The 25384-nt window shown below is 42.7% G+C and overlaps 1 protein-coding gene across 5 annotated transcripts; it reads left to right on the plus strand.

The window, feature by feature from the left end:
- The first annotated feature begins 261 nt into the window (after nucleotides 1-261).
- On the plus strand, nucleotides 262-24285 carry LOC118384116 (NLR family CARD domain-containing protein 3-like). 5 transcript variants are annotated; one of them, XM_052518347.1, is made up of 11 exons: nucleotides 262-363; nucleotides 1462-1561; nucleotides 8567-8683; nucleotides 9048-9132; nucleotides 9262-9484; nucleotides 9857-11627; nucleotides 11829-12002; nucleotides 18989-19162; nucleotides 21529-21702; nucleotides 22866-22912; nucleotides 23373-24285. In XM_052518347.1, the coding sequence occupies exons 2-11, from the start codon at nucleotides 1479-1481 to the stop codon at nucleotides 23924-23926; spliced, it is 3402 nt and encodes a 1133-aa protein (XP_052374307.1). In that variant the 5' UTR covers nucleotides 262-363; nucleotides 1462-1478; the 3' UTR covers nucleotides 23927-24285. The 5 variants fall into 5 exon arrangements, with proteins under 5 accessions (XP_052374307.1, XP_052374309.1, XP_052374310.1 ...); XM_052518349.1 differs by having other exon boundaries at nucleotides 9863-11627; XM_052518348.1 differs by having other exon boundaries at nucleotides 345-484.
- Nucleotides 24286-25384: the final 1099 nt, after the last annotated feature.

Raw genomic sequence — 25384 nt, forward strand, 5'->3', positions numbered from 1 at the left:
AATCAAATGTGTTAAAATGTTGTTCCATTTGTAGTGTAGGCCTTTTCATTGTGCTAATATTATTTGCTAATTATGTTCTGGCCCACCGACTTTAACAAAAAATTGTCCCGAAGCCAAGCCTAGTTGACAAACCCTGTTTTATAGTATGTCATGGCCTTTACTGGCCAACTGCTGTTATGGTTATGATATACTATGGTGTATACTATGTGTCACTAGACTTTGACCAGATATTATTACATCCAAAGATCAACTGAACCTAGAACATAGATACAGAGACACTTGTCATCAGGAAGGTGTTCTCTCAGCACAACGGACAATATCTCAATGACTTGACATGTTCTGGTTGTGAATTCAGGCTGCAAGGTAAAGAATCTTCTCAGTGATTATTGTAAAGTGTGTAGGGACATAAAATGTATGGTGTTATTTTAGTATAGTGAATGACAGGAAAACACTCGGATCTAACAGTCCATTTCACCTGGGAAAGGTACGTGACATTTCAATCTTACAAAATGGCGCTAACTGGGGCATATAGGCAAGTAAAATTCAAAAACATATTGTTCATATATCGTATTATACGATTCGTATATTGTGGTTATTTTACAATTTGCGAAAATGTTAATGTATCATTGTTGTAAATCATCTTTCAGAATATCAGAACATTTGTTGTTTTCAAAATTACAATGTGCTCCTGCTTCCTGTGTAATTTGGTATAAACCACTGTACATACTTTTCTTAACATTGTTATTATGAACTGAATTCAGTAACAGCATAATAATATCATACCTGTTGAACAAAACGAAACACTAGAATGAGAGAAATTATTAAAAGAGAAAGTGAGACATTATTATTATTATTCTTAGTTCCACTACATGGATAAAAGGTGAATAATATAAATCACAACTACATGTTCATGTGATGCATTAAATCACCTGACTGTTTGGATGTGTCTGTTAGTAAATGTTTTATTTCTAAGAGATCATGAATAAAAGAGAACAATTGACCAATATTTAGTTGTCACTGTGTTAACCACAACCAACATGTTGGATCTCTGTTTAGTTGTCACTGTGTTAACCACAACCAACATGCTGGATCTCTGTTTAGTTGTCACTGTGTTAACCACAACCAACATGTTGGATCTCTGTTTAGTTGTCACTGTGTTAACCACAACCAACATGTTGGATCTCTGTTTAGTTGTCACTGTGTTAACCACAACCAACATGTTGGATCTCTGTTTAGTTGTCACTGTGTTAACCACAACCAACATGTTGGATCTCTGTTTAGTTGTCACTGTGTTAACCACAACCAACATGTTGGATCTCTGTTTAGTTGTCACTGTGTTAACCACAACCAACATGCTGGATCTCTGTTTAGTTGTCACTGTGTTAACCACAACCAACATGTTGGATCTCTGTTTAGTTGTCACTGTGTTAACCACAACCAACATGTTGGATTTCTGTTTAGGGGTAACTGCCTCTAAAATGAGTCTCTCTGGGGAGAGAGAGGAGGGTGGCCCTGCCACTAAAATGAGTATCTCTGGGGAACAAGACACCAAAGCTAAGAGGTGAGATGACAATTTGTTTAATAATTATTAAAGAGTTTGTTTCTAAAATATTATACACACAATATTTTCACATTTGTTATTTTTCATTGCTTATGGGGTACATTCATTGTTGTTCTAAGATTTTTATTCAATTTTTGTTTTTCAAAACACTATATAGATGGAATGAAATGTTTGCATCCTGTATATTTGACTGTGATATGTGGCTGTCTCACCAGCAAACACACACACACACACACACACACACACACACACACACACACACACACACACACACACACACACACACACACACACACACACACACACACACACACACACACACACACACACACACACATTTACCAGCAAACATAAACACACATCTATAGAATGTTAACATGACACAATCATTTAGCCTACTCTTAATTATTGCCAATAATAATATGTTGGCATGCATAACCTTGTTGTTTTTACTAATTCTAATCGTTGTTACAAGAGGAATTCTGACAATATTTCCGTTATATCAACACACTCTTCACTCCTGTTTAAACCAAAAAGGGTTCCATCTTGCTGACAGTTTTTTCCAACTGCTTACACACAAAATCTTTTCATGTCACACGATTTTTGAAACCTCTCACTCAAAGTGCAAAACTACACACCAAATGTGAAAAACCATAAGCTATTTCTCAGCCTTTGACTCAGTTGTCAATGGCATGAAACACTTTTTTTCAAAATACTACACACAATTCTCAACCTAAAACACAAAAATCTAACAGGAAGTGACTTGCTTTCCTTTTCCAAACACAACCAATCAAAATGCTACACTTATTCACCAGGTCACACACACACTCCTCACATGTGCAAACACTAATAGCTTAACTGATCACTAACCAATCACTGCTTTACTGTAGTATAGGCCTATAAATAGGTCAAAGGTCAGATGACCTGTTTTGAACAATGGATGCCAACAATGGACAGAGAGCAAAAGGAGTAGGAGGGAGAGGAAGAGGACGAGGCCAAAGAAGAGAAGGAAGGAGAGGCATCTCTAATGAGATTAGGGCAAAAAATTTTGATCATGTGATTAACCCCGTTTTGACCATGAGAGTCGATTTACAGTGGCGTCCATAATTCGAACCTTCAGAAATGAGAATAGGTATGCAACTATCTAATGACTATTTTAGCATTACAGTAATGTACTGTAAAATACGTATGACTTCATAGTATTGCATAAACATTTGTAACTCTAAGCCATCCATTTACTGCACTGCATTGAATGAATACGGTTGGTTATCATGCTGTACTACATTTTTTTGTACATTGTTTACAGTTCCTATGCTGAACACATACTGTGTTTGAATACTGTACAGAGTGGAAAGGCAAAGACATCATGGAGGACGAGGACGCTTGTTTACAGATGTACAAGAGACTGCAATTATAAATATGGTCTATGTGGGGACATATGGGTTGCCTCTATCCAAGTTTGGATACACAATGCCAGGAGATTCTTCCCTCGATGTGGGGACATAGAGGTTGCCTCTGTCCAAGGTTGGATACGCCATGCTAGGAGATTCTTCCCTCCATGTGGGGACATAGAGGTTGCCTCTATCCAAGGTTGGATACGCCATGCTAGGAGATTCTTCCCTCGATGTTTGGCAATAGAAAACCTATCTTGTGATGTGGACGAAGTATAGTGGCCAGACTCAGGTCGGAGAAGAGATGAAGTGCAGCTTAGCACTGGTGACTGCCCCCCTTACCAATTCCTGTACCGCCCCCTTGGGACGCCACACACACAATTGTGTTCTTTATTGTATTCTAAAGAATATACTTTTGGTTTACATATGTTTATGGTTTTGTTGTATGCTACTGTATACAACAGTAATGTTTGGCCTAATAAATATTTTCTGTTTCTACATTGCATTGGTGTTTACAGTGTACTTGTTACCCCTCTCAGCCGATTACTTTCACTGTAGAACATTGTATTGAAATGTAGATATAAGCCTATGAAAGACCAAAGAGCTTTAGATTTAGAACAACAGTGTTTACATGGTATATCCAATGTAGTGGTATTATGAAAGCAGTGTTTGCCATTTGATGCAAATACTTCATTCTGACATGTGTTTATGGCATTTTGAATGCAGTGTTACATTTTGAAGGAGATGTGAGGCATTTTGCATTTTGTGTGTGCAGTTTTGGGAATTGTGTGTAGAGTTTTGAAAAAAAGGAGACAGTTTTGAAAACTTGTGTAAGCAGTTGGAAAAAACAGTAATATTCGGAACCACTAAAGTTCTATATATAACCCTTTATAGGAGGTTAGGAAGTGTCTGAGTATACAGTATATATAGAATATATATAGAACCCTTTATAGGAGGTTAGGAAGTGTCTGAGTATACAGTATATATATAATATATATATAACCCTTTATAGGAGGTTAGGAAGTGTCTGAGTATACAGTATATATATAATATATATATAACCCTTTATAGGAGGTTAGGAAGTGTCTGAGTATACAGTATATATAGAACCCTTTATAGGGCTCTTTGGTCAGAACTCTAGAGGTTCTTCTTCACTGAATTGATCTTCATTATATCCAAACACACTGGTGGTCAGGGAGGCATCTCTTTGTTTGAACAATGGCCCACGTCAACTTTTTTACAATACAGTACATTACAATACAACTTTGTCCATTAGTTACAGCAAACAACAAACATGTCTCTTCTGCTCTTAAACCCCCACATATTTTACATTTTACATTTAAGTCATTTAGCAGACGCTCTTATCCAGAGCGACTTACAAATTGGTGCATTCACCTTATGACATCCAGTGGAACAGCCACTTTACAATAGTGCATCTAAATCTTTTAAGGGGGGGGGGGTGAGAAGGATTACTTTATCCTATCCTAGGTATTCCTTAAAGAGGTGGGGTTTCAGGTGTCTCCGGAAGGTGGTGATTGACTCCGCTGTCCTGGCGTCGTGAGGGAGTTTGTTCCACCATTGGGGGCCAGAGCAGCGAACAGTTTTGACTGGGCTGAGCGGGAACTGTACTTCCTCAGTGGTAGGGAGGCGAGCAGGCCAGAGGTGGATGAACGCAGTGCCCTTGTTTGGGTGTAGGGCCTGATCAGAGCCTGGAGGTACTGAGGTGCCGTTCCCCTCACAGCTCCGTAGGCAAGCACCATGGTCTTGTAGCGGATGCGAGCTTCAACTGGAAGCCAGTGGAGAGAGCGGAGGAGCGGGGTGACGTGATATATAACCATAAGAGTAAATTGTCTTTATCCTCAGCACTTCTATGACCAATTCTCTACTCTGAGATGCTTTGTGAACATGGGCCCAGATCTCAAAATGTAAACAACAAAAATTGAATGTTTGTTTAACATAATCATTAAAACATATAACTAGTACTAATGTAACCCACTGTAAAGAGTTTATATTATAATATATATATATTACTAATGTAACCCACTGTAAAGACTGAGTTTAGTTATTTTGTTCCACTGTTCTGGAAATTCCTGCGTTCTAGTACAGAACTGTCCACGTCCCCGTACGGTGTGGCAAGGATATTGCCCGGTTAAGCGCAGAGTGGGCTGAGGTGATCTTGGGGAATAATTACAGAGTTCACTACAGTGTTGAGATGCCAAAGTTTATTATTCAATTTTTGCTTAATGGTCAGGAACAGTATGAGTGTAGCCAGATCCTTTTCACTCTCTATCCTTGTTTCAATTTGTGGTTCACCGGATTCGTCATCATCATCGAGATGAGGTACAGACAACGGCCTGCTAGCTAGCCAAGCTAGTCGGTACAGCTAGCTAAGCTAGCTACTATACCAGCAGCATCCTGGTTATCCCAGCTACCAGATCAAATCAAATGCATTTATAAAGCCCTTCTTACATCAGCTGATGTCACAAAGTGCTGTACAGGAACCCAGCCTAAAACCCTAAACAGCAAGAAATGCAGGTGTAGAAGCACGGTGGCTAGGAAAAACTCCCTAGAAAGGCCAGAACCTAGGAAGAACCTAGAGAGGACCAGGCTATAAGGGGTGGCCAGTCCTCTTCTGGCTGTGCTGGGTGGAGATTATAACAGAATATGAACAAGATGTTCAAATATTCATAGATGATCAGCAGGGTCAAATAATAATAATCACAGTGGTTGTCGAGAATGCAACAGGTGTAAATGTCAGTTGGCTTTTCATAGACGATCATTCAGAGTATCTCTCCCGCTCCTGCTGTCTCTAGAGCGATGAAAACAGCTGGTCTGGGACAGGTAGCACGTCCAGTGAGAAAGGTCAGGGTTCCATAGCCGCAGGCAGAACAGTTTAAACTGGAGCAGCAGCACGGCCAGGTGGATTGGGGACAGCAAGGAGTCATCAGGCCAGGTAGTCCTGAGGCATGGTCCAAGGGCTCAGGTCCTCTGAGAGAAAGAAAGAAAGAATGAAAGAGAGAATTACAGAGAGCATACTTAAATTCGCACAGGACACCAGATAAGACAGGAGAAATACTCCAGATATAACAGACTGAACCTAACCTGACACATAAACTACTGCAGTAGAAATACTGGAGGCTGAGACAGGAGGGGTCGGGAGACACAGTGGCCCCATCCGACGATATCCCCGGACAGGCCCAAACAGGCAGGATATAACCCCACACACTTTGCCAAACCACAGCCCCAACACCACTAGAGGGATATCTTCAACCACCAACTTACCATCCTGAGTCAAGGCCGAGTATAGCCCACAAAGATCTTCGCCACGGCACAACCCTGAGGGGAGTTATTATAAAATGTAAGTTTATTTAGTGCTTTATCACTACATCATCACCGACTGCCTGCATTTACAGGGACCAATGGAGATACCCGGATGTTTCTTCCACCTGTTAAATCCCACAGAGGGCTCCCTCTCTCGTTGACAGATGCTGGCCACCTGTATGATATTAATAATTAATATATGCCATTTAGCTGACGCTTTTATCCAAAGCGACTTACAGTCATGTGTGCATACATTCTACGTATGGGTGGTCCCGGGAATCGAACCCACTACCCTGGCGTTACAAGCGCCATGCTCTACCAACTGAGCCACAGAAGGACCTCTGTCCGGTTCTCCTCTCTTCACTAGATGGACGTAACTTTAGTGTTTAAACCCTCTGTGTCCAAGGACCAAACTTTTATTTTCGTGGTGCATCAGTAGGCTGAACACATGACATTTTCAACATAGTTTTTTTTTCTGATAAAAACGAGTTAATTGCACCCGCCATGGAGCCCAGTTTCATAACATTACCTTATCTTATGTCTCTAGTTATGAAGTAATCATGAAAAACATTTTTCACCCTTCCAGCTCCTATTAGTTCTATTGAGCACCGTGGCACCAACTCACCTTCTGAACGTTTTATTCCCAGCTCATTGTTCTGCGTCACAATGGCAGCTTTGATATTGTTATCAATTAAGGCCTGCCGACGTTAACCGTGAACGCTGACCTCAGGTAACTTATTATACTGAGATGCAGTGCCTTAGACCGCTGCACCACTTGGGAGCCCATATTGGTTTTCAGAAAAAAGTGTTCAACTTAAACAAAACGCATGTCTCTGTCCTAGTTTTCAAGATGTGGCCGATTTAAGCAGCCAGAAGAGATTGTTTTCATTAAGAATGATTTCATCGTTGTGACGATTTGTTGTATATAAATGGCTGCTGGGTAATTTGATATGCATTGGAATCTTCATTCGTTGACATCGAATTGAGTGAATGCTACGCAGGTTCACTGAGTTGCGAGCCAAATGGAAAGGTCTAGCTCATTGATTTGTAGATCTGACGCAGTTGCTACCTCAGATTATGAGCCTTGCAGGTGTTGTGAATTAGTTATGTAGTACCCACAGAAGGCCACACGGATGAGCAAGAGAGCTATAAACCCATACTGTTTTTTTTGCCTTAAAAACCCTAAACCTAACAATCAAACAAATGTATTTTTAAAACCCTTTTTACATCAGCAGATTTCACAAAGTGCTATACAGAAACTCTAACCCTAGGTAATTACCTATTTTAGCCTTAACACTAATTATAGGGTAGGGTAGCCTAGAAGACTTTTAGAAACTATTTTAGTAATAATATTATGTTAGTAAATACAATTATAGTACTAAATATCCTTTAGATTATTTTGTTAATCAAAACCTGTCTAAGCATTTTACTTTTTATTGTTTTGTTATTTCATTATATTTATTATTGCAAGGGAGAACACTTGATAGACAAGACACATTAGTTATATTTTTCAAATGTGGTTTGAACTGGGTGACCTAGTAACCTCTATGTGAAAGTCCAACAATTGGCTTAGGATAGGTGGGGCAGGTTTGACTGAACTAAGGAACGAACAAGAAAAATACACTTTATTTCTCAGCTGCCTCACCAATGTCTGTATATAAATGTATAACGTTTAATGGCTAAATATTTATTAAAAATATACAGCCAAATAATCACTAGTCGGATACTCTAACCTCAACCTTAATATACATGCATTTTAAAATATTTTCTTAATATCTCATATTGGGACTAAACAGCCTCGGAATAGAAAAGATGAGAGTGCATCTTCCAGCCCGACAAAAATGACATCATGCAACGGTTAGTGAATTTACCTCAACATGCCCCTCATTTGCGCGAGAAGGCAGAGTAACGACACAGCTTTTTGGTGGTGGCTGAGTTGACTGCTTGTGCGAGAAGTTGGAGAGCGGGTCGATGCTGGTTGATGAATTGACAATGAATGTACTATAGTAGAGGGAACTTTTCCTGTGAGGGGTGGTGTATCCAGGTGTATCCAGGGAGAAAACTAAACTAATTTATTGTGGTCTTATGCTTAGTACTGAATAATGTGTAATTCCTTACTAAACTTGTAATTACTCAGAATTGCAAAATATAACATTTTCTATTTCATTTTTCTTCTAGTTCACTTTATATAGTTCACCATTTATAGCAGAACAAACATTGAAACTGACATAAAACAAAAACACCATACATTTAGTAGATGAGAGATGTAATGTTTGTCTCTGTTGTGTTGAAGCCCAATCAAGCAGGAGAGACCAGCCTCCCCTGTACCCAGCTGTGTGTCCATGAAGAGTGACCGGTCTATGGAACCTCCTATGAAGTTTAGAGAGGGAGACTTTTCTACTGAACAAAGGTAAGAAGAACTCATGGGTCATGGTCAGTGAGTTAAACAACACTGTCTCTAGTCATTTCTCCTCTCCCATCTTCCCATTTCTTTTTGTTGTTTTCATAATCCATAGGCTAATAATTTTGTCTATTTTCCATAGTCCAAAAACTTTATTTAACAAACACAACATTCCCTCCCTGTGTGTGTGTGTGTGTGTGTGTGTGTGTGTGTGTGTGTGTGTGTGTGTGTGTGTGTGTGTGTGTGTGTGTGTGTGTGTGTGTGTGTGTGTGTGTGTGTGTGTGTGTGTGTGTGTGTGTGTGTGTGTGTGTGTGTGTGTGTGTGCGTGTGCACTCCCTGGATGAGGAGATGTAATCTCATGTTTTGTCCACAGAAACCAACAGGCGAGAACAGAGTCAGAGATTCTCAGTGGTCAGTCTTCCAAGAGTCATCAAACAGACCTGGCCTCCATATTCAGTGTATGTGGTCCTGTTATGTACATTTGTTTTTGTTTACCTCAAGAAAAGTTGATCTGTCAATCATTCATTAATGTGTTAATGAGAAAGCATTTATTATCTTGCTTAACTCATTTACTTGATTTATTTCAGTTGCTTGAAGAGAAAATTATGACATTTGTGAAGAACGAGCTGAAGATGTTCAAGAGGATTCTTAGTCCAGAACTCCCACAAGGCTTTGAGAGTCAGAAGCAGGAAGTGGTGGATGCTGAAGATGAGAAGCAGGAGAGCAGTGCCAGAGAGGGGGCTCTGAAGATCACACTGCACGTCCTGAGGAAAATGAACCAGAAGGAGCTTGCTGACACACTGGAGAAATGTAAGAGCTGTCTGCCTCATGATGAATGCTGTTTTATAACATTTAAATGCTGTAGCTAAAGTACAGCTAAAGTAGCTGTGTAACTCAATGATATTGTAGCAGCCTTAACACAACACCTAGTGGCCTCATCAAGTAGCAGCAGGGATGTGTTGTGGTGATTAATTTAGAGAGAAAGACAACATTAATAATACCATCAATAATACCAATAATAATATAATCAGTCACACCAGTCTGTAATGCATTATGAAAACATTTACACATTTATACAGTCAGTTAAAGATAATCAATTATTATAATTGAAAACTTTATAACAGTCCTACAATACTGTAGTCATTAAAACAGACATATTAATATCCTCTGTTTTATTTCTAGATTCAGATGAGCTTGCTGTGATTTGCCAACGTGAACTCAAATCTAATCTCAAGAAGAAGTTTCAGTGTGTATTTGAGGGGATCGCTAAACAAGGAAACCCAACACTTCTCAATAAGATCTACACAGAGCTCTACATCACAGAGGGTGGAACAGGAGAGGTCAATAATGAACATGAGCTGAGACAGATTGAGACAACAACCAGGAAACAAGCAAGACCAGAGACTCCAATCAAATGTAACGACATCTTCAAACCCTTAACTGGACAAGACAAACTTATCAGAACTGTGCTGACAAAGGGAGTCGCTGGCATTGGAAAAACAGTCTCTGTGCAGAAGTTCATTCTGGATTGGGCTGAAGGAAAAGCAAATCAGGATGTCCAATTTGTATTTTCATTCCCTTTTCGGGAGCTGAATTTGATGAAAGAGGACAAACACACTTTCATTAAACTTCTCAATCACTTCTCAATGGAAACCAAACAATCAGGAATCTCCAACTACAACAAGTACAAAGTTCTGTTCATCTTTGATGGTCTAGATGAGTGCCGACTGCCCCTAGACTTCCAGAAGAACAAGATCTGTTGGGACGTCACAGAGTCAACCTCAGTGGATGTTCTGCTGACAAATCTCATCAAGGGAAATCTGCTTCCCTCTGCTCTCATCTGGATAACAACCCGACCTGCAGCAGACAATAAGGTCCCTTCAGTGTGTGTTGACCAGGTGACAGAGGTACGAGGGTTCAATGACCCACAGAAGGAGGAGTACTTCAGGAAGAGATTCAGTGATAAGGACCTGGCCAGCAGAATCATCTCACACATAAAGACATCAAGGAGCCTCCACATCATGTGCCACATTCCAGTCTTCTGTTGGATTTCTGCAATAGTCCTTGAACACATGCTGAAACATAAGAGAAAAGAGATGCCCAAGACTCTGACTGAGATGTACACACACCTTGTGGTGTTTCATACCAAACAGAAGAATGAAAAGTATCTTGGGAAAGAAGTGAGAGGTCCACACTGGAATAAAGAGAGCATTCTGTCACTGGGAAAACTGGCTTTTCAACAGCTTGTGAATGGCAATCTGATTTTCTATGAAGAAGACCTGAAAGTGGCTGACATTGATATCAATGAAGCCTCAGTGTACTCAGGATTGTGCACACAGCTCTTTAAAGAGGAATGTGGGCTGTACCAGGACAAGGTGTACTGCTTTGTTCATCTGAGCATTCAGGAGTTTCTGGCTGCTGTATATGTGTTCCTCTCATTCATCAACAACAATGAGAATCTAATAGACAAACTTCAAACAAAAGACAAGACTGAAGTTACTTTCTATAAGAGTGCTGTGGATAAAGCCTTACAAAGTGAGACAGGAAACCTGGACCTTTTCCTCCGCTTCCTTCTGGGCCTCTCACTGGAGTCCAATCAGAAGTACTTACGAGGTCTACTGACAAAGACAAGAATCAACTCACAGAGCCATGAAGAAACAGTCAAGTACATCAAGGAGAAGATCAGGGAGAATCCCTCTCCAGAGAGGTGCATCAATCTGTTCCACTGTCTGAATGAACTGAATGACCATTCTCTCGTGGAGGAGATCCAAAACTTCCTGAGATCAGGAAGTGTCTCCAGTGAAGAACTGTCCCCTGCACAGTGGTCAGCTCTGGTCTTTGTGTTGCTGACTTCAGAAAAGGAGCTGGATGTGTTTGACCTGAAGAAATACTCTAGATCAGAGGAAGGTCTTCTGAGACTGCTGCCAGTGGTCAAAGCCTCCAGAGCTGTTCTGTGAGTACATCAAATGACCTATAAGAACTAATCATCAGGAGGAAATGCATTGATTTTCACATTAGTATAACATGACCATACAATGCGGAAGATGAATCTATATGTTGTTTGAGGAAATAAACCAAATGCATCTGCCATTGTCCTTCAACACTACTCGTTAAATAAACAGTGTTTGTGAAATCATGATGATCTCTTTGTCAGCCTGTCAGGCTGTGGAGTCACAGAGGAAGGCTGTGCTTCTCTGGTCTCAGCTCTGACGTCAAATCCCTCACACCTGAGAGAGCTGGATCTGAGTAACAATGACCTGAAGGATTCAGGAGTGAGGCTGCTCTCTGCTGGACTGGGGAATCCCCACTGTAAACTGGAGACTCTGAGGTCAGTATTCCTGTAGTTGGTGTTCACCACTATAAGTGAATTGTTTAGAATACTTGAGTTCTTCAAATAGGGGGACTAGATACACAAAGTGCGTACATTTTTCTAAATTGTGAAACAGATACAGTATCTTGTGAAAGTATTCACCCCCTTGGCATTTTTCCTATTTTGTTGCCTTACAACATATAATTAATATTTATTTGGGGGGAGGTTGTATCATTTGATTTACACAACATGCCTACCACATGGAAGATGCTAAATATTTTTGATTCTGAAACAAACAAGAAATAAGACAAAAAAACTGAAAACTTGAGCGTGCATAACTATTCACCCCCCAAAGACAATACTTTGTAGAGGCACCTTTTGCAGTAATTTCAGCTGTAAGTCTATTGGGATATGTCTCTATAAGCTTGACACATCAAGCCACTGGGATTTTTTCCCATTCTTCAAGGCAAAACTGCTCCAGCTCCTTCAAGTTGGAGCGGCAGGTAGCCTAGTGGTTAGAGTGTTGGGCCTGTAACCAGCAGGTAGCCTCGTGGTTAGAGCGTTGGGCCTGTAACCAGTAGGTAGCCTAGTGGTTAGAGCGTTGGGCCTGTAACCAGCAGGTAGCCTTGTGGTTAGAGCGTTGGGCCTGTAACCAGCAGGTAGCCTCGTGGTTAGGCGCCCACGCTTGGGCCTGTAACCAGCAGGTAGCCTCGTGGTTAGAGCGTTGGGCCTGTAACCAGTAGGTAGCCTAGTGGTTAGAGCGTTGGGCCTGTAACCAGCAGGTAGCCTTGTGGTTAGAGCGTTGGGCCTGTAACCAGCAGGTAGCCTCGTGGTTAGAGCGTTGGGCCTGTAACCAGCAGGTAGCCTCGTGGTTAGAGCGTTAAAGCCTGTAACCAGCAGGTAGCCTCATGGTTAGAGAGTTGGGCCTGTAACCAGCAGGTAGCCTCGTGGTTAGAGCGTTGGGACTGTAACCACCAGGTAGCCTAGTGGTTAGAGCGTTGGGCCTGTAACCAGCAGGTAGCCTCGTGGTTAGAGCGTTGGGCCTGTAACCAGTAGGTAGCCTAGTGGTTAGAGCGTTGGGCCTGTAACCAGCAGGTAGCCTTGTGGTTAGAGCGTTGGGCCTGTAACCAGCAGGTAGCCTCGTGGTTAGAGCGTTGGGCCTGTAACCAGCAGGTAGCCTCGTGGTTAGAGCGTTGGGCCTGTAACCAGCAGGTAGCCTCGTGGTTAGAGCGTTGGGCCTGTAACCAGCAGGTATCCTCGTGGTTAGAGCGTTGGGCCTGTAACCAGCAGGTAGCCTCGTGGTTAGAGCGTTGGGCCTGTAACCAGCAGGTAGCCTCGTGGTTAGAGCGTTGGGCCTGTAACCAGCAGGTAGCCTCGTGGTTAGAGCGTTGGGCCTGTAACCAGCAAGTAGCCTCGTGGTTAGAGCGTTGGGCCTGTAACCAGCAGGTAGCCTCGTGGTTAGAGCGTTGGGCCTGTAACCAGCAGGTAGCCTCGTGGTTAGAGCGTTGGCCTGTAACCAGCAGGTAGCCTCGTGGTTAGAGTGTTGGGCCTGTAACCAGCAGGTAGCCTTGTGGTTAGAGCGTTGGGCCTGTAACCAGCAGGTAGCCTCGTGGTTAGAGTGTTGGCCTATAACCAGCAGGTAGCCTCGTGGTTAGAGTGTTGGGCCTGTAACCAGCAGGTAGCATCGTGGTTAGAGCGTTGGGCCTGTAACCAGCAGGTAGCCTAGTGGTTAGAGCTTTGGGCCTGTAACCGAAAGGTTGCGAGAGTAAATCCCGGAGCTGGCAAAGTAAAAATCTGTCGTTCTGCTCCTGAACAAGGCAGTTAACCCACTGTTCCTAGGCTGCCATTGTAAATAAGAATTTGTTCTTAACTGACTTGCCTAGTTAAATAAAAAAGACAAAAAAATATTACAAGTTGGATGGGTTCTGCTGGTGTACAACAATCCTTAAGTCATACCACAGATTCTCAATTGGATTGAGGTCTGGGCTTTGACTAGGCCATTCCAAGATATTTAATTGTTTCCCCTTAAACCACTCGAGTGTTGCTTAAGCAGTATGCTTAGGTCATTGTCCTGCTGGAAGGTGAACCTTTGTCCTAGTCTCAAATCTCTGGAAGACTGAAACAGGTTTCCCTCAAGAATTTCCCTGTATTTAGCGCCATCCCATCATTCCTTCAATTCTGACCAGTTTCCCAATCCCTGGTGATGAAAAAAATCTCCAAGCATGATGCAGCCACCACCATGCTTCACTGTGGGGATATTGTTCTCGGGATGATGTGGAGGTAAACCCAGGCCCTGCATGTCCCCAGGTACCCTCATTTGTTGACTTCTGTGATCGAAAAAGTCTTGGTTTTATGCATGTCAACATCAGAAGCCTCCTCCCTAAGTTTGTTTTACTCACTGCTTTAGCACACTCTGCTAACCCTGATGTCCTTGCCGTGTCTGAATCCTGGCTCAGGAAGGCCACCAAAAATTCAGAGATTTCCATACCCAACTATAACATCTTCCGTCAAGATAGAACTGCCAAAGGGGGCGGAGTCGCAGTCTACTGCAGAGATAGCCTGCAAAGTAATGTCATACTTTCCAGGTCCATACCCAAACAGTTTGAACTACTAATTTTGAAAATTACTCTCTCCAGAAATAAGTCTCTCACTGTTGCCGCCTGCTACCGACCACCCTCAGCTCCCAGCTGTGCCCTGGACACCATTTGTGAATTGATCGCCCCCCCATCTAGCTTCAGAGTTTGTTCTGTTAGGTGACCTAAACTGGGATATGCTTAACACCCCGGCAGTCCTACAATCTAAGCTAGATGCCCTCAATCTCACTCAAATCATCAAGGAACCCACCAGGTACAACCCTAACTCTGTAAACAAGGGCACCCTCATAGACGTCATCCTGACCAACTGGCCCTCCAAATACACCTCCGCTGTCTTCAACCAGGATCTCAGCGACCACTGCCTCATTGCCTGTATCCGCCACGGAGCCGCAGTCAAACGACCACCCCTCATCACTGTCAAACACTCCCTAAAACACTTCTGTGAGCAGGCCTTTCTAATCGACCTGGCCCGGGTATCCTGGAAGGACATTGACCTCATCCCGTCAGTTGAGGATGCCTGGTCATTCTTTAAAAGTAACTTCCTCACCATTTTAGATAAGCATGCTCCGTTCAAAAAATCCAGACCTGACTGCCCTCGACCAGCACAAAAACATCCTGTGGCGGACTGCAATAGCATCGAATAGCCCCCGTGATATGCAACTGTTCAGGGAAGTCAGGAACCAATACACGCAGTCAGTCAGGAAAGCTAAGGCCAGCTTCTTCAGGCAGAAGTTTGCATCCTGTAGCTCCAACTCCAAAAAGTTCTGGGACACTGTGAAGTCCATGGAGAACAAGAGCACCTCCTCCCAGCTGCCCACTGCACTGAGGCTAGGTAACACGGTCTCCACCGATAAATCCATGATTATCGAAAACTTCAATAAGCACTTTTCAACGGCTGGCCATGCCTTCCGCCTGGCTACTCCAACCTCGGCCAACAGCTCTGCCCCCCCCGCAGCTCCTCGCCCAAGCCTCTCCAGGTTCTCCTTTACCCAAATCCAGATAGCAGATGTTCTGAAAGAGCTGCAAAACCTGGACCCGTACAAATCAGCTGGGCTTGACAATCTGGACCCTCTATTTCTGAAACTATCTGCCGCCATTGTCGCAACCCCTATTACCAGCCTCTTCAACCTCTCTTTCATATCGTCTGAGATCCCCAAGGATTGAAAGCTGCCACAGTCATCCCCCTCTTCAAAGGGGAGACACCCTGGACCCAAACTGTTACAGACCTATATCCATCCTGCCCTGCCTATCTAAGGTCTTCGAAAGCCAAGTCAACAAACAGGTCACTGACCATCTCGAATCCCACCGTACCTTCTCCGCTGTGCAATCTGGTTTCCGAGCCGGTCACGGGTGCACCTCAGCTACACTCAAGGTACTAAACGATATCATAAGCGCCATCGATAAAAGACAGTACTCTGCAGCCGTCTTCATCGACCTCGCCAAGGCTTTCGACTCTGTCAATCACCATATTCTTATCGGCAGACTCAATAGCCTCGGTTTTTCGGATGACTGCCTTGCCTGGTTCACCAATTACTTTGCAGACAGAGTTCAGTGTGTCAAATCGGAGGGCATGCTGTCCGGTCCTCTGGCAGTCTCTATGGGGGTGCCACAGGGTTCAATTCTCGGGCCGACTCTTTTCTCTGTATATATCAATGATGTTGCTCTTGCTGCGGGCGATTCCCTGATCCACCTCTACGCAGACGACACCATTCTATATACTTTTGGCCCGTCATTGGACACTGTGCTATCTAACCTCCAAACGAGCTTCAATGCCATACAGCACTCCTTCCGTGGCCTCCAACTGCTCTTAAACGCGAGTAAAACCAAATGCATGCTTTTCAACCGATCGCTGCCTGCACCCGCATGCCCGACTAGCATCACCACCCTGGATGGTTCCGACCTTGAATATGTGGACACCTATAAGTACCTAGGTGTCTGGCTAGACTGCAAACTCTCCTTCCAGACTCACATCAAACATCTCCAATCGAAAATCAAATCAAGAGTCGGCTTTCTATTCCGCAACAAAGCCTACTTCACTCACGCCGCCAAGCTTACCCTAGTAAAACTGACTATCCTACCGATCCTCGACTTCGGCGATGTCATCTACAAAATGGCTTCCAACACTCTACTCAGCAAACTGGATGCAGTCTATCACAGTGCCATCTGTTTTGTCACTAAAGCACCTTATACCACCCACCACTGCGACTTGTATGCTCTAGTCGGCTGGCCCTCACTACATATTCGTCGCCAGACCCACTGGCTCCAGGTCATCTACAAGTCCATGCTAGGTAAAGCTCCGCCTTATCTCAGTTCACTGGTCACGATGGCAACACCCATCCAACGCGCTCCAGCAGGTGTATCTCACTGATCATCCCTAAAGCCAACACCTCATTTGGCCGCCTTTCGTTCCAGTACTCTGCTGCCTGTGACTGGAACGAACTGCAAAAATCGCTGAAGTTGGAGACTTTTATCTCCCTCACCAACTTCAAACATCAGCTATCCGAGCAGCTAACCGATCGCTGCAGCTGTACATAGTCTATTGGTAAATAGCCCACCCATTTTCACCTACCTCATCCCCATACTGTTTTTATACTGTTTTTTATTTATTTACTTTTCTGCTCTTTTGCACACCAATATCTCTACCTGTACATGACCATCTGATCATTTATCACTCCAGTGTTAATCTTCAAAATTGTATCATTCACCTACCTCCTCATGCCTTTTGCACACATTGTATATAGACTGCCCATTTTTTTCTACTGTGTTATTGACTTGTTAATTGTTTACTCCATGTGTAACTCTGTGTTGTCTGTTCACACTGCTATGCTTTATTTTGGCCAGGTCGCAGTTGCAAATGAGAACTTGTTCTCAACTAGCCTACCTGGTTAAATAAAAATAAATAAATAAATGATAGCGTTTCCCTTGATGGCCAAAAGGCTCAATTTCTGTCTCATCTGACCAGAGTACTTTCTTCCATATGTTTGGGGAGTCTCCCACATGCCTTTTGGTGAACACCAAATGTGTTTGCTTATTTTTTTCTTTAAACAATCACTTTTTTCCAGGCCACTTTTCTGTAAAGCCCGGCTCTGTGGAGTGTACGGTTTAAAGTGGTCCTATGGACAGGTACTCCAATCTCCACTGTGGAGCTTTGCACAGGGTTATCTTTGGTGTCTTTGTTGTTTTCATAACCCAACCCTGATCTGTACTTCTCCACAACTTTGTCCCTTACCTGTTTGGAGAGCTCCTTGGTCTTCTTGGTGGCGCTTGGTGGTGCCCCTTGCTTGGTGGTGCCCCTTGCTTGGTGGTGCCGCTTGCTTGGTGGTGCCCCTTGCTTGGTGGTGCCCCTTGCTTGGTGGTGCCCCTTGCTTGGTGGTGCCGCTTGCTTGGTGATGCCCCTTGCTTGGTGGTGCCCCTTCCTTGGTGGTGCCGCTTGCTTGGTGGTGCCCCTTACTTGGTGGTGCCCCTTGCTTGTTGGTGCCCCTTGCTTGGTGGTGCCGCTTGCTTGGTGGTGCCCCTTGCTTGGTGGTGCCCCTTGCTTAGTGGTGTTGTAGACTCTGGGGCCTTTCAGAACAGGTGTATATGTACTGAGATCATGTGACACTTAGATTGCACACAAGTGGACTTTAACTAATTATATGACTTCTGAAGGTAATTGGTTGCACCAGATCAAAGATCATGAAAGGGGGTGAATACATATATGCAAGCACCACTTTTCTGTTTTTAATTTTAAAAAATTAATTCTCTCTTCACCAATTTGGACTATTTTGTGTTTGTCCATTACATGAAATCCAAATAAAAATTAATTTAAATGACATGTAATGCAACAAAATAGGAAAAACGCCAAGTGGGAAAAATACTTTTGCAAGGAACTGTATCTATGAAAATACCCTCAAATAAAAGGTGACATTATGTACTGTCACCTCATTTGAAACATATGATCTCAAATCCCAAATGTTATAGTATAGAGACACATTTAAAATGTTAGCTTCACTGTCAAAATAGATATGGTGTGAACTGTCTGTCTTTTGACTGATACTGATTTTTTAACTGTTCTGGTCAGTCTAGTCAAATATTCGTACTAAACATAAACATTTTTCTCTCTACAAGTAATATTATGATAATTTATAATAATGATACATTAATTTATGAATAGATATGGAAGGTTTCAGGACACTGATATATCTGAACATTTTGAAAAAATATACTGCCACTATTTTCACCACCAAAAAATAGCAATGTGATTTTAATATGATTTGACTCTGCAGACTGTCAGGCTGTCTAGTCACAGAGGAAGGCTGTTCTTCTCTGGTCTCAGCTCTGAGGTCAAACCCAGCACATTATTTGCGCACAGGTTACAGTGTAACATTTTAATACAACCTGTCTGTTATTGTATTTCTTCTGTGTTTGCAGATTCACTGTCTGTAAACTCACAGACACATCCTGTAAAGTGTTGGCCTCAGTTCTCAGTTCAAACCCCTCACACCTGAGAGAGCTGGATCTGAGTAACAATGACCTGAAGGATTCAGGACTGAAACTGCTCTCTGCTGGACTGGGGAATCCCCACTGTAAACTGGAGACTCTGAGGTCAGTATTCCTGTAGTTGGTCAACAAGTGAAAACTGTTCACCAGATCCACATGTGTTTACCAGACACACATAGTCCACACCATATGTGTTTGGACAGTGAAGCTTACAGTTTTACATTTGGTGCTCTGCTCCAGCATTTTGAACTGTGTGTGTTTGTCCATTGCGTGTGTCTCCTGTGTGTGTGTGTGTGTGTGTGTGTGTGTGTGTGTGTGTGTGTGTGTGTGTGTGTGTGTGTGTGTGTGTGTGTGTGTGTGTGTGTGTGTGTGTGTGTGTGTGTGTGTGTGTGTGTGTGTGTGTGTGTGTCATGTGTGTATGCCCTGTGTTTGTGTGTGTGTTTCCTGTGTCTGTGTGTATCCAGTGTGCATGTGTATCACTCAAAGAAGACACACACACTAAGGTTGGGCGACATGGCCAAAGTATGTGGACGGTATGACAGTATTTGACGGTATGTTTAGTTTGTTATTAGTAAAAGTTGTACATGTGCTTTATGAGTAGTGAGTGATCCCAGGGTGCTTTATGAGTAGTGAGTGATCCCAGGGTGCTTTATGAGTAGTGAGTGATCCCAGGGTGCTTTATGAGTAGTGAGTAGTGATCCCAGGGTGCTTTATGAGTAGTGAGTAGTGACCCCAGGGTGCTTTATGAGTAGTGAGTGATCCCAGGGTGCTTTATGAGTAGTGAGTAGTGATCCCAGGGTGGCAACACATACATTCTAAGTGATTTCAGTTAGCCCACTGTTCCTGGTAGGCCGTCATTGTAAAATAGAATTGGTTCTTAACTGACTTGCTAAGTTAAATAAAGGTTAAACAATTTTTTAAGTAATTGGAAAAAATGTATTATGGTATCAAAAGTCCTTATATTAAGCAAACCAGACAGCCCAATTTTCTTATTTTAATTTACGGATAGCCAGGGTCACACTCCAACACTCAGACATAATTTAAAAACAAAGCATTTGTGTTGAATATGTCCTCCAGATCAGAGGCAGTAGAGATGACCAGGGATGTTCTCTGTTTAGTGAGTCCTCCAGATCAGAGGCAGTAGGGATGACCAGGGATGTTCTCTATTTAGTGAGTCCTCCAGATCAGAGGTAGTAGGGAGGACCAGGGATGTTCTCTGTTTAGTGAGTCCTCCAGATCAGAGGCAGTAGGGATGACCAGGGATGTTCTCTATTTAGTGAGTCCTCCAGATCAGAGGTAGTAGGGAGGACCAGGGATGTTCTCTGTTTAGTGAGTCCTCCAGATCAGAGGCAGTAGAGATGACCAGGGATGTTCTCTGTTTGAGTCTGCCAGATAAGATGGTAGGGATGTCCAGGGATGTTCTCTATTTAGTGAGTCCTCCAGATCAGAGGTAGTAGGGAGGACCAGGGATGTTCTCTGTTTAGTGAGTCCTCCAGATCAGAGGCTGTAGGGATGACCAGGGATGTTCTCTGTTTAGTGAGTCTGCCAGATAAGATGCAGTAGGGAGGACCAGGGATGTTCTCTGTTTAGTGAGTCTGCCAGATAAGATGCAGTAGGGAGGACCAGGGATGTTCTCTTGATAAGTGTGTGAATTAGAGCATTTTCTGTCCTGCTAAACATTCAAAATGTACTTTTGGGTGTCAGGGAAAATGTATGGAGTAAAAAGTACATTATTTTCTTCAGTAATGTAGTGAAGTAAAAGTAAAAGTTGTCAAAAATAAAAATAGTAAAGTAAGTATTACTTGAAATAATTTTTACCCAACTAATATTTTTACTTAAGAACTTTACACCACTGCTCAATTCAGATGAATTCCACACACAGTCCCTGGTTTGAATCCACATCCGGTATTGGGAGTCCCAAAGGGCGGCACATAATTGGCCCAGCGTCATCCGAGTTTGGCCGGGGTAGGCCGTCATTGGAAATAAGAATTTGTTTTCTAATAACTGACTTGCCTAGTTAAATTAAGATTAAATTAAAAAAATAAAAAGTCAACAATGGACACGCAAACAATATCCTCAAATAAAAGGTGACATTATATACTGTCACCTCGTGTAAAACATTTGATCTCAAATCCAAAATGTTGGAGAATAGAGCCACATTTAAAATGTTAGCTTCACTGACAAAATAGATATGGTGTGGACTGTATACTCAATACAATCTAAATCTGATACCTCACTGTCTGTCTTTTGACTGATACTGCTTTTTAAACTGGTCTAGGCAGTCTATACATTTTTTCTCTATACAGCAATACTTTGATCATTTCATTTATAGTGATGATACAATCATTTATGAATAGAAATTGCAGGTTTCAGGACACTGATGTATCTGAATATGTTGAAAAAATATACTGCCACTATTTTCACCACCAAAGAATAGCAGTGTGATTTTAATATGATTTGACTCTTTGCAGGCTGTCAGGCTGTCTAGTCACAGAGGAAGGCTGTGCTTCTCTGGTCTCAGCTTTGAGGTCCAACCCCTCACACCTGAGAGAGCTGGACCTGAGCTACAATCACCCAGGAGTCTCAGGAGTCAGACTGCTCTCTGCTGGACTGGAGGATCCACACTGCAGACTGGAGAAACTCAAGTATGTAGAGGGTTTATGTCAATGTTCATATAAGACATGTGTGACTTATCAGGCTAGTTAAGACAAACATTCTTACCGCCACATGGACAAAGGTGTGTGTGTGTGTGTGTGTGTGTGTCCAGTATGTGTCCTGTGTGTGTGTTTCCAGTGTGTTTGTCCAGTGTGTGTGACACTGGACACACACACTGGACACACACAGGACACACAGACACTGGAAACACTGGACACACACACACTGGACACATACTAGACACACACACACACACACACACACACTGGACACATACACACACACTGGAAACACTGGACACACACACAGACACTGGACACACACACACATACTGGACACACACACACACACTGGATGCACGCTGGACACACACACACAGGAAAAACAATGAACACACACACACACTGGACACACACAATGGACACACACTGTACATACAAACTGGAGACACACACACACACTGGAGACACACACACTGGAGACACACACACAGGACACACAATGAACACACACACTGGACACACACAATGGACACACACTGTACATTAAAACTGGAGACACACACACACACACACACACACACACACACTGGAGACACACACACACTGGACACACACACACTGGAAACACACACACACAGACAACCATTCTTAGTTATTTGCTGACCGTGTGTGTGTGTGTCCAGTGTCTGTGTGTGTGTCCAGTATGTGTCCAGTGTGTGTGTCCAGTGTGTGTGTGTGTGTCCAGTGTGTGTGTCCAGTGTGTGTGTGTCCAGTATGTGTGTGTCCAGTGTGTGTGTGTGTGTGTGTGTGTGTGTGTGTGTGTGTGTGTGTGTGTGTGTGTGTGTGTGTGTGTGTGTGTGTGGGTGTGTGTGTGTGTGTGTGTGTGTGTGTATGCCCAGTGTCTGTGTGTGTGTCCAGTATGTGTCCAGTATGTGTCCAGTGTGTGTGTGTGTCTAGTATGTGTCCTGTGTGTGTGTGTGTGTGTGTGTGTGTGTGTGTGTGTGTGTGTGTGTGTGTGTGTGTGTGTGTGTGTGTGTGTGTGTGTGTGTGTGTGTGTGTGTGTGTGTGTGTGTGTGTGTGTGTGTGTGTGCGTGTGTGCGTGTGTGTTTGTATCCCTCAATGACTGTCTGTTCTTCTGCTTACCGCTACAGTGTGGAACATGGTGGAGAGAACACAATGAAACCTGGGATTAGAAAATGTGAGTTTTGACTGCTGTGAAGAATATGACTAAGAATAAGTCTTAATTCAAGTTAAGTCAAAGTCAAAGACCACCATCATTACCTACTTGGTTGGTCATATTAAATATCAGCTGTAGTTCTACAGAAGCCGAAATCAGGGACACCAAAGTTTACAAAGAGTTGTCTTGACAATGTGTGTGTCTGTGTGTGTGTGTGTGTTGTGTGTTCGTGTTACATTAGAAATGTGTGTTTATGCATGCATAAATGCATACAGGTGTGTGTGTGTTTAATTAATGGGAATATGTGTGTTTTATATTACCATACAGTATAACATATGATCATTCAACAAATCTCAAGTTACCTTAACTTCTCCTTTTGATACCTAGAAACATCTACATTAAATTATTTAGTGACAAGTGAGTTAACATTCTAATGTGAATGATGATGATTTCTAATATTGTGTCTGGTTTCATCCATCAGATGTCTGTGATCTCACACTGGACCCAAACACAGTAAACAGACTCCTCTCTCTGTCTGAGGAGAACAGAAAGGTGACATGTAGGAGAGAGAAGCAGCCATATCCTGATCACCCAGAGAGATTTGAGGACTGGTACCAGGTGCTGTGTAGAGAGGGTCTGACTGGGCGCTGTTACTGGGAGGTAGAGTGGAATGGGATAGGTGCTGATATAGGAGTGACATATAAAGGAATCAGCAGGAGAGGAAGGGTTAATGACTGTAGGCTTGGAGCCAATGACAAGTCCTGGAGTCTGGTCTGCTCTGACAACCGTTACACTGCCTGGCACAATAATAAACACATTACCATAGACGTCCCCTCCTCCAGCTCCCACAGAGTAGGAGTGTATCTGGACTGGCCAGCCAGCACTCTGTCCTTCTATAGAGCCTCCTCTGACACACTGACCCACCTGTACACATTCACCTCCACATTCACTAAGTCCCTCTTTCCAGGGTTGTATGTTTGGGATGACTCCTCAGTGTCCCTGTGTCAGTTGGTCCCTGTGTCAAACACAACATGATGTTTCACTCTAATCAGGGTCATGTTCAGTAAGACACACTGGGGAGCAACAATGTAGAATATCTCTCTGGTGCGTAAAAATATGATTGTAAATATTAATGAATTAACACCATTGAAGTTGACAGACATTGTCAACTAATTGTCATTTATTAATAGAATGAATCACCACACTGTATTGTAAAAACTGGTTTCATTTGCAAATCATTGATCGTGTTGTTATTGGGCTTCTTGGTGTTTGTAAATATTGTAGAATGTTTATTTTTTCAAATTCTTGACACAACAGTCTTGTTTCTGCATGAACTCAATTCAACTGAATGAAACAATATGACAGATGTGACGAATAAAGGTTAATAAACCAGATGGAAGAGGAGAGGTGGAAATGTTTTAATATTGATCACAATATGACAGTACAGTAATAGATGGAAGAAGAGAGGTGGAAATGTTTTAATACTGATCACAATATGACAGTACAGTAATAGATGGAAGAAAATAGGGGGAAATGTTTTAATATTGATCACAATATGACAGTACAGTAATAGATGGAAGAAGAGAGGTGGAAATGTTTTAATACTGATCACAATATGACAGTACAGTAATAGATGGAAGAAGAGAGGTGGAAATGTTTTAATACTGATCACAATATGACAGTACAGTAATAGATGGAAGAAAAGAGGGGGAAATGTTTTAATATTGATCACAATATGACAGGACAGTAATAGGGGTTGTGTTCAGTACATAGAAATGGGTCGTATTCAGTTGAAGAATAATCTTTTATCTCACACACACTCACTAATCATTCTGTTACTACTACTGTATGATGCTGTAAACACACACTCACTAATCATTCTGTTTCTACTATTGTAGATGCATCACTACAGACACCCTGGTTTGAATCCAGGCCGTATCACAACAGGTGCGGAGCCAGAGGGGTATCCGGGGTGGCATTCAGATGTCAGGGGTGTCCAGTGCCACCCCGGACACCCCTCTGGCTAGGTGCAACCCCAAAATGTAATTCGCTACTGGCAGTTTGATGCTGATTGACATGTCATTTCTCCTCTTGTTGAAAGAAGCATTTATTTTGACGTTCAAATCGAGGATGAGGAAAAGAGAATATTAACGTTGGTTGCTGTTAAATCAAATCAAATCAAATCAAATTTATTTATATAGCCCTTCGTACATCAGCTGATATCTCAAAGTGCTGTACAGAAACCCAGCCTAAAACCCCAAACAGCAAACAATGCAGGTGTAAAAGCACGGTGGCTAGGAAAAACTCCCTAGAAAGGCCAAAACCTAGGAAGAAACCTAGAGAGGAACCGGGCTATGTGGGGTGGCCAGTCCTCTTCTGGCTGTGCCGGGTAGAGATTATAACAGAACATGACCAAGATGTTCAAATGTTCATAAATGACCAGCATGGTCGAATAATAATAAGGCAGAACAGTTGAAACTGGAGCAGCAGCAC

The sequence above is a fragment of the Oncorhynchus keta genome, chromosome 5 (genome assembly GCF_023373465.1).
Source record: "Oncorhynchus keta strain PuntledgeMale-10-30-2019 chromosome 5, Oket_V2, whole genome shotgun sequence".
In the NCBI taxonomy this organism is placed as follows: domain Eukaryota; kingdom Metazoa; phylum Chordata; class Actinopteri; order Salmoniformes; family Salmonidae; genus Oncorhynchus; species Oncorhynchus keta.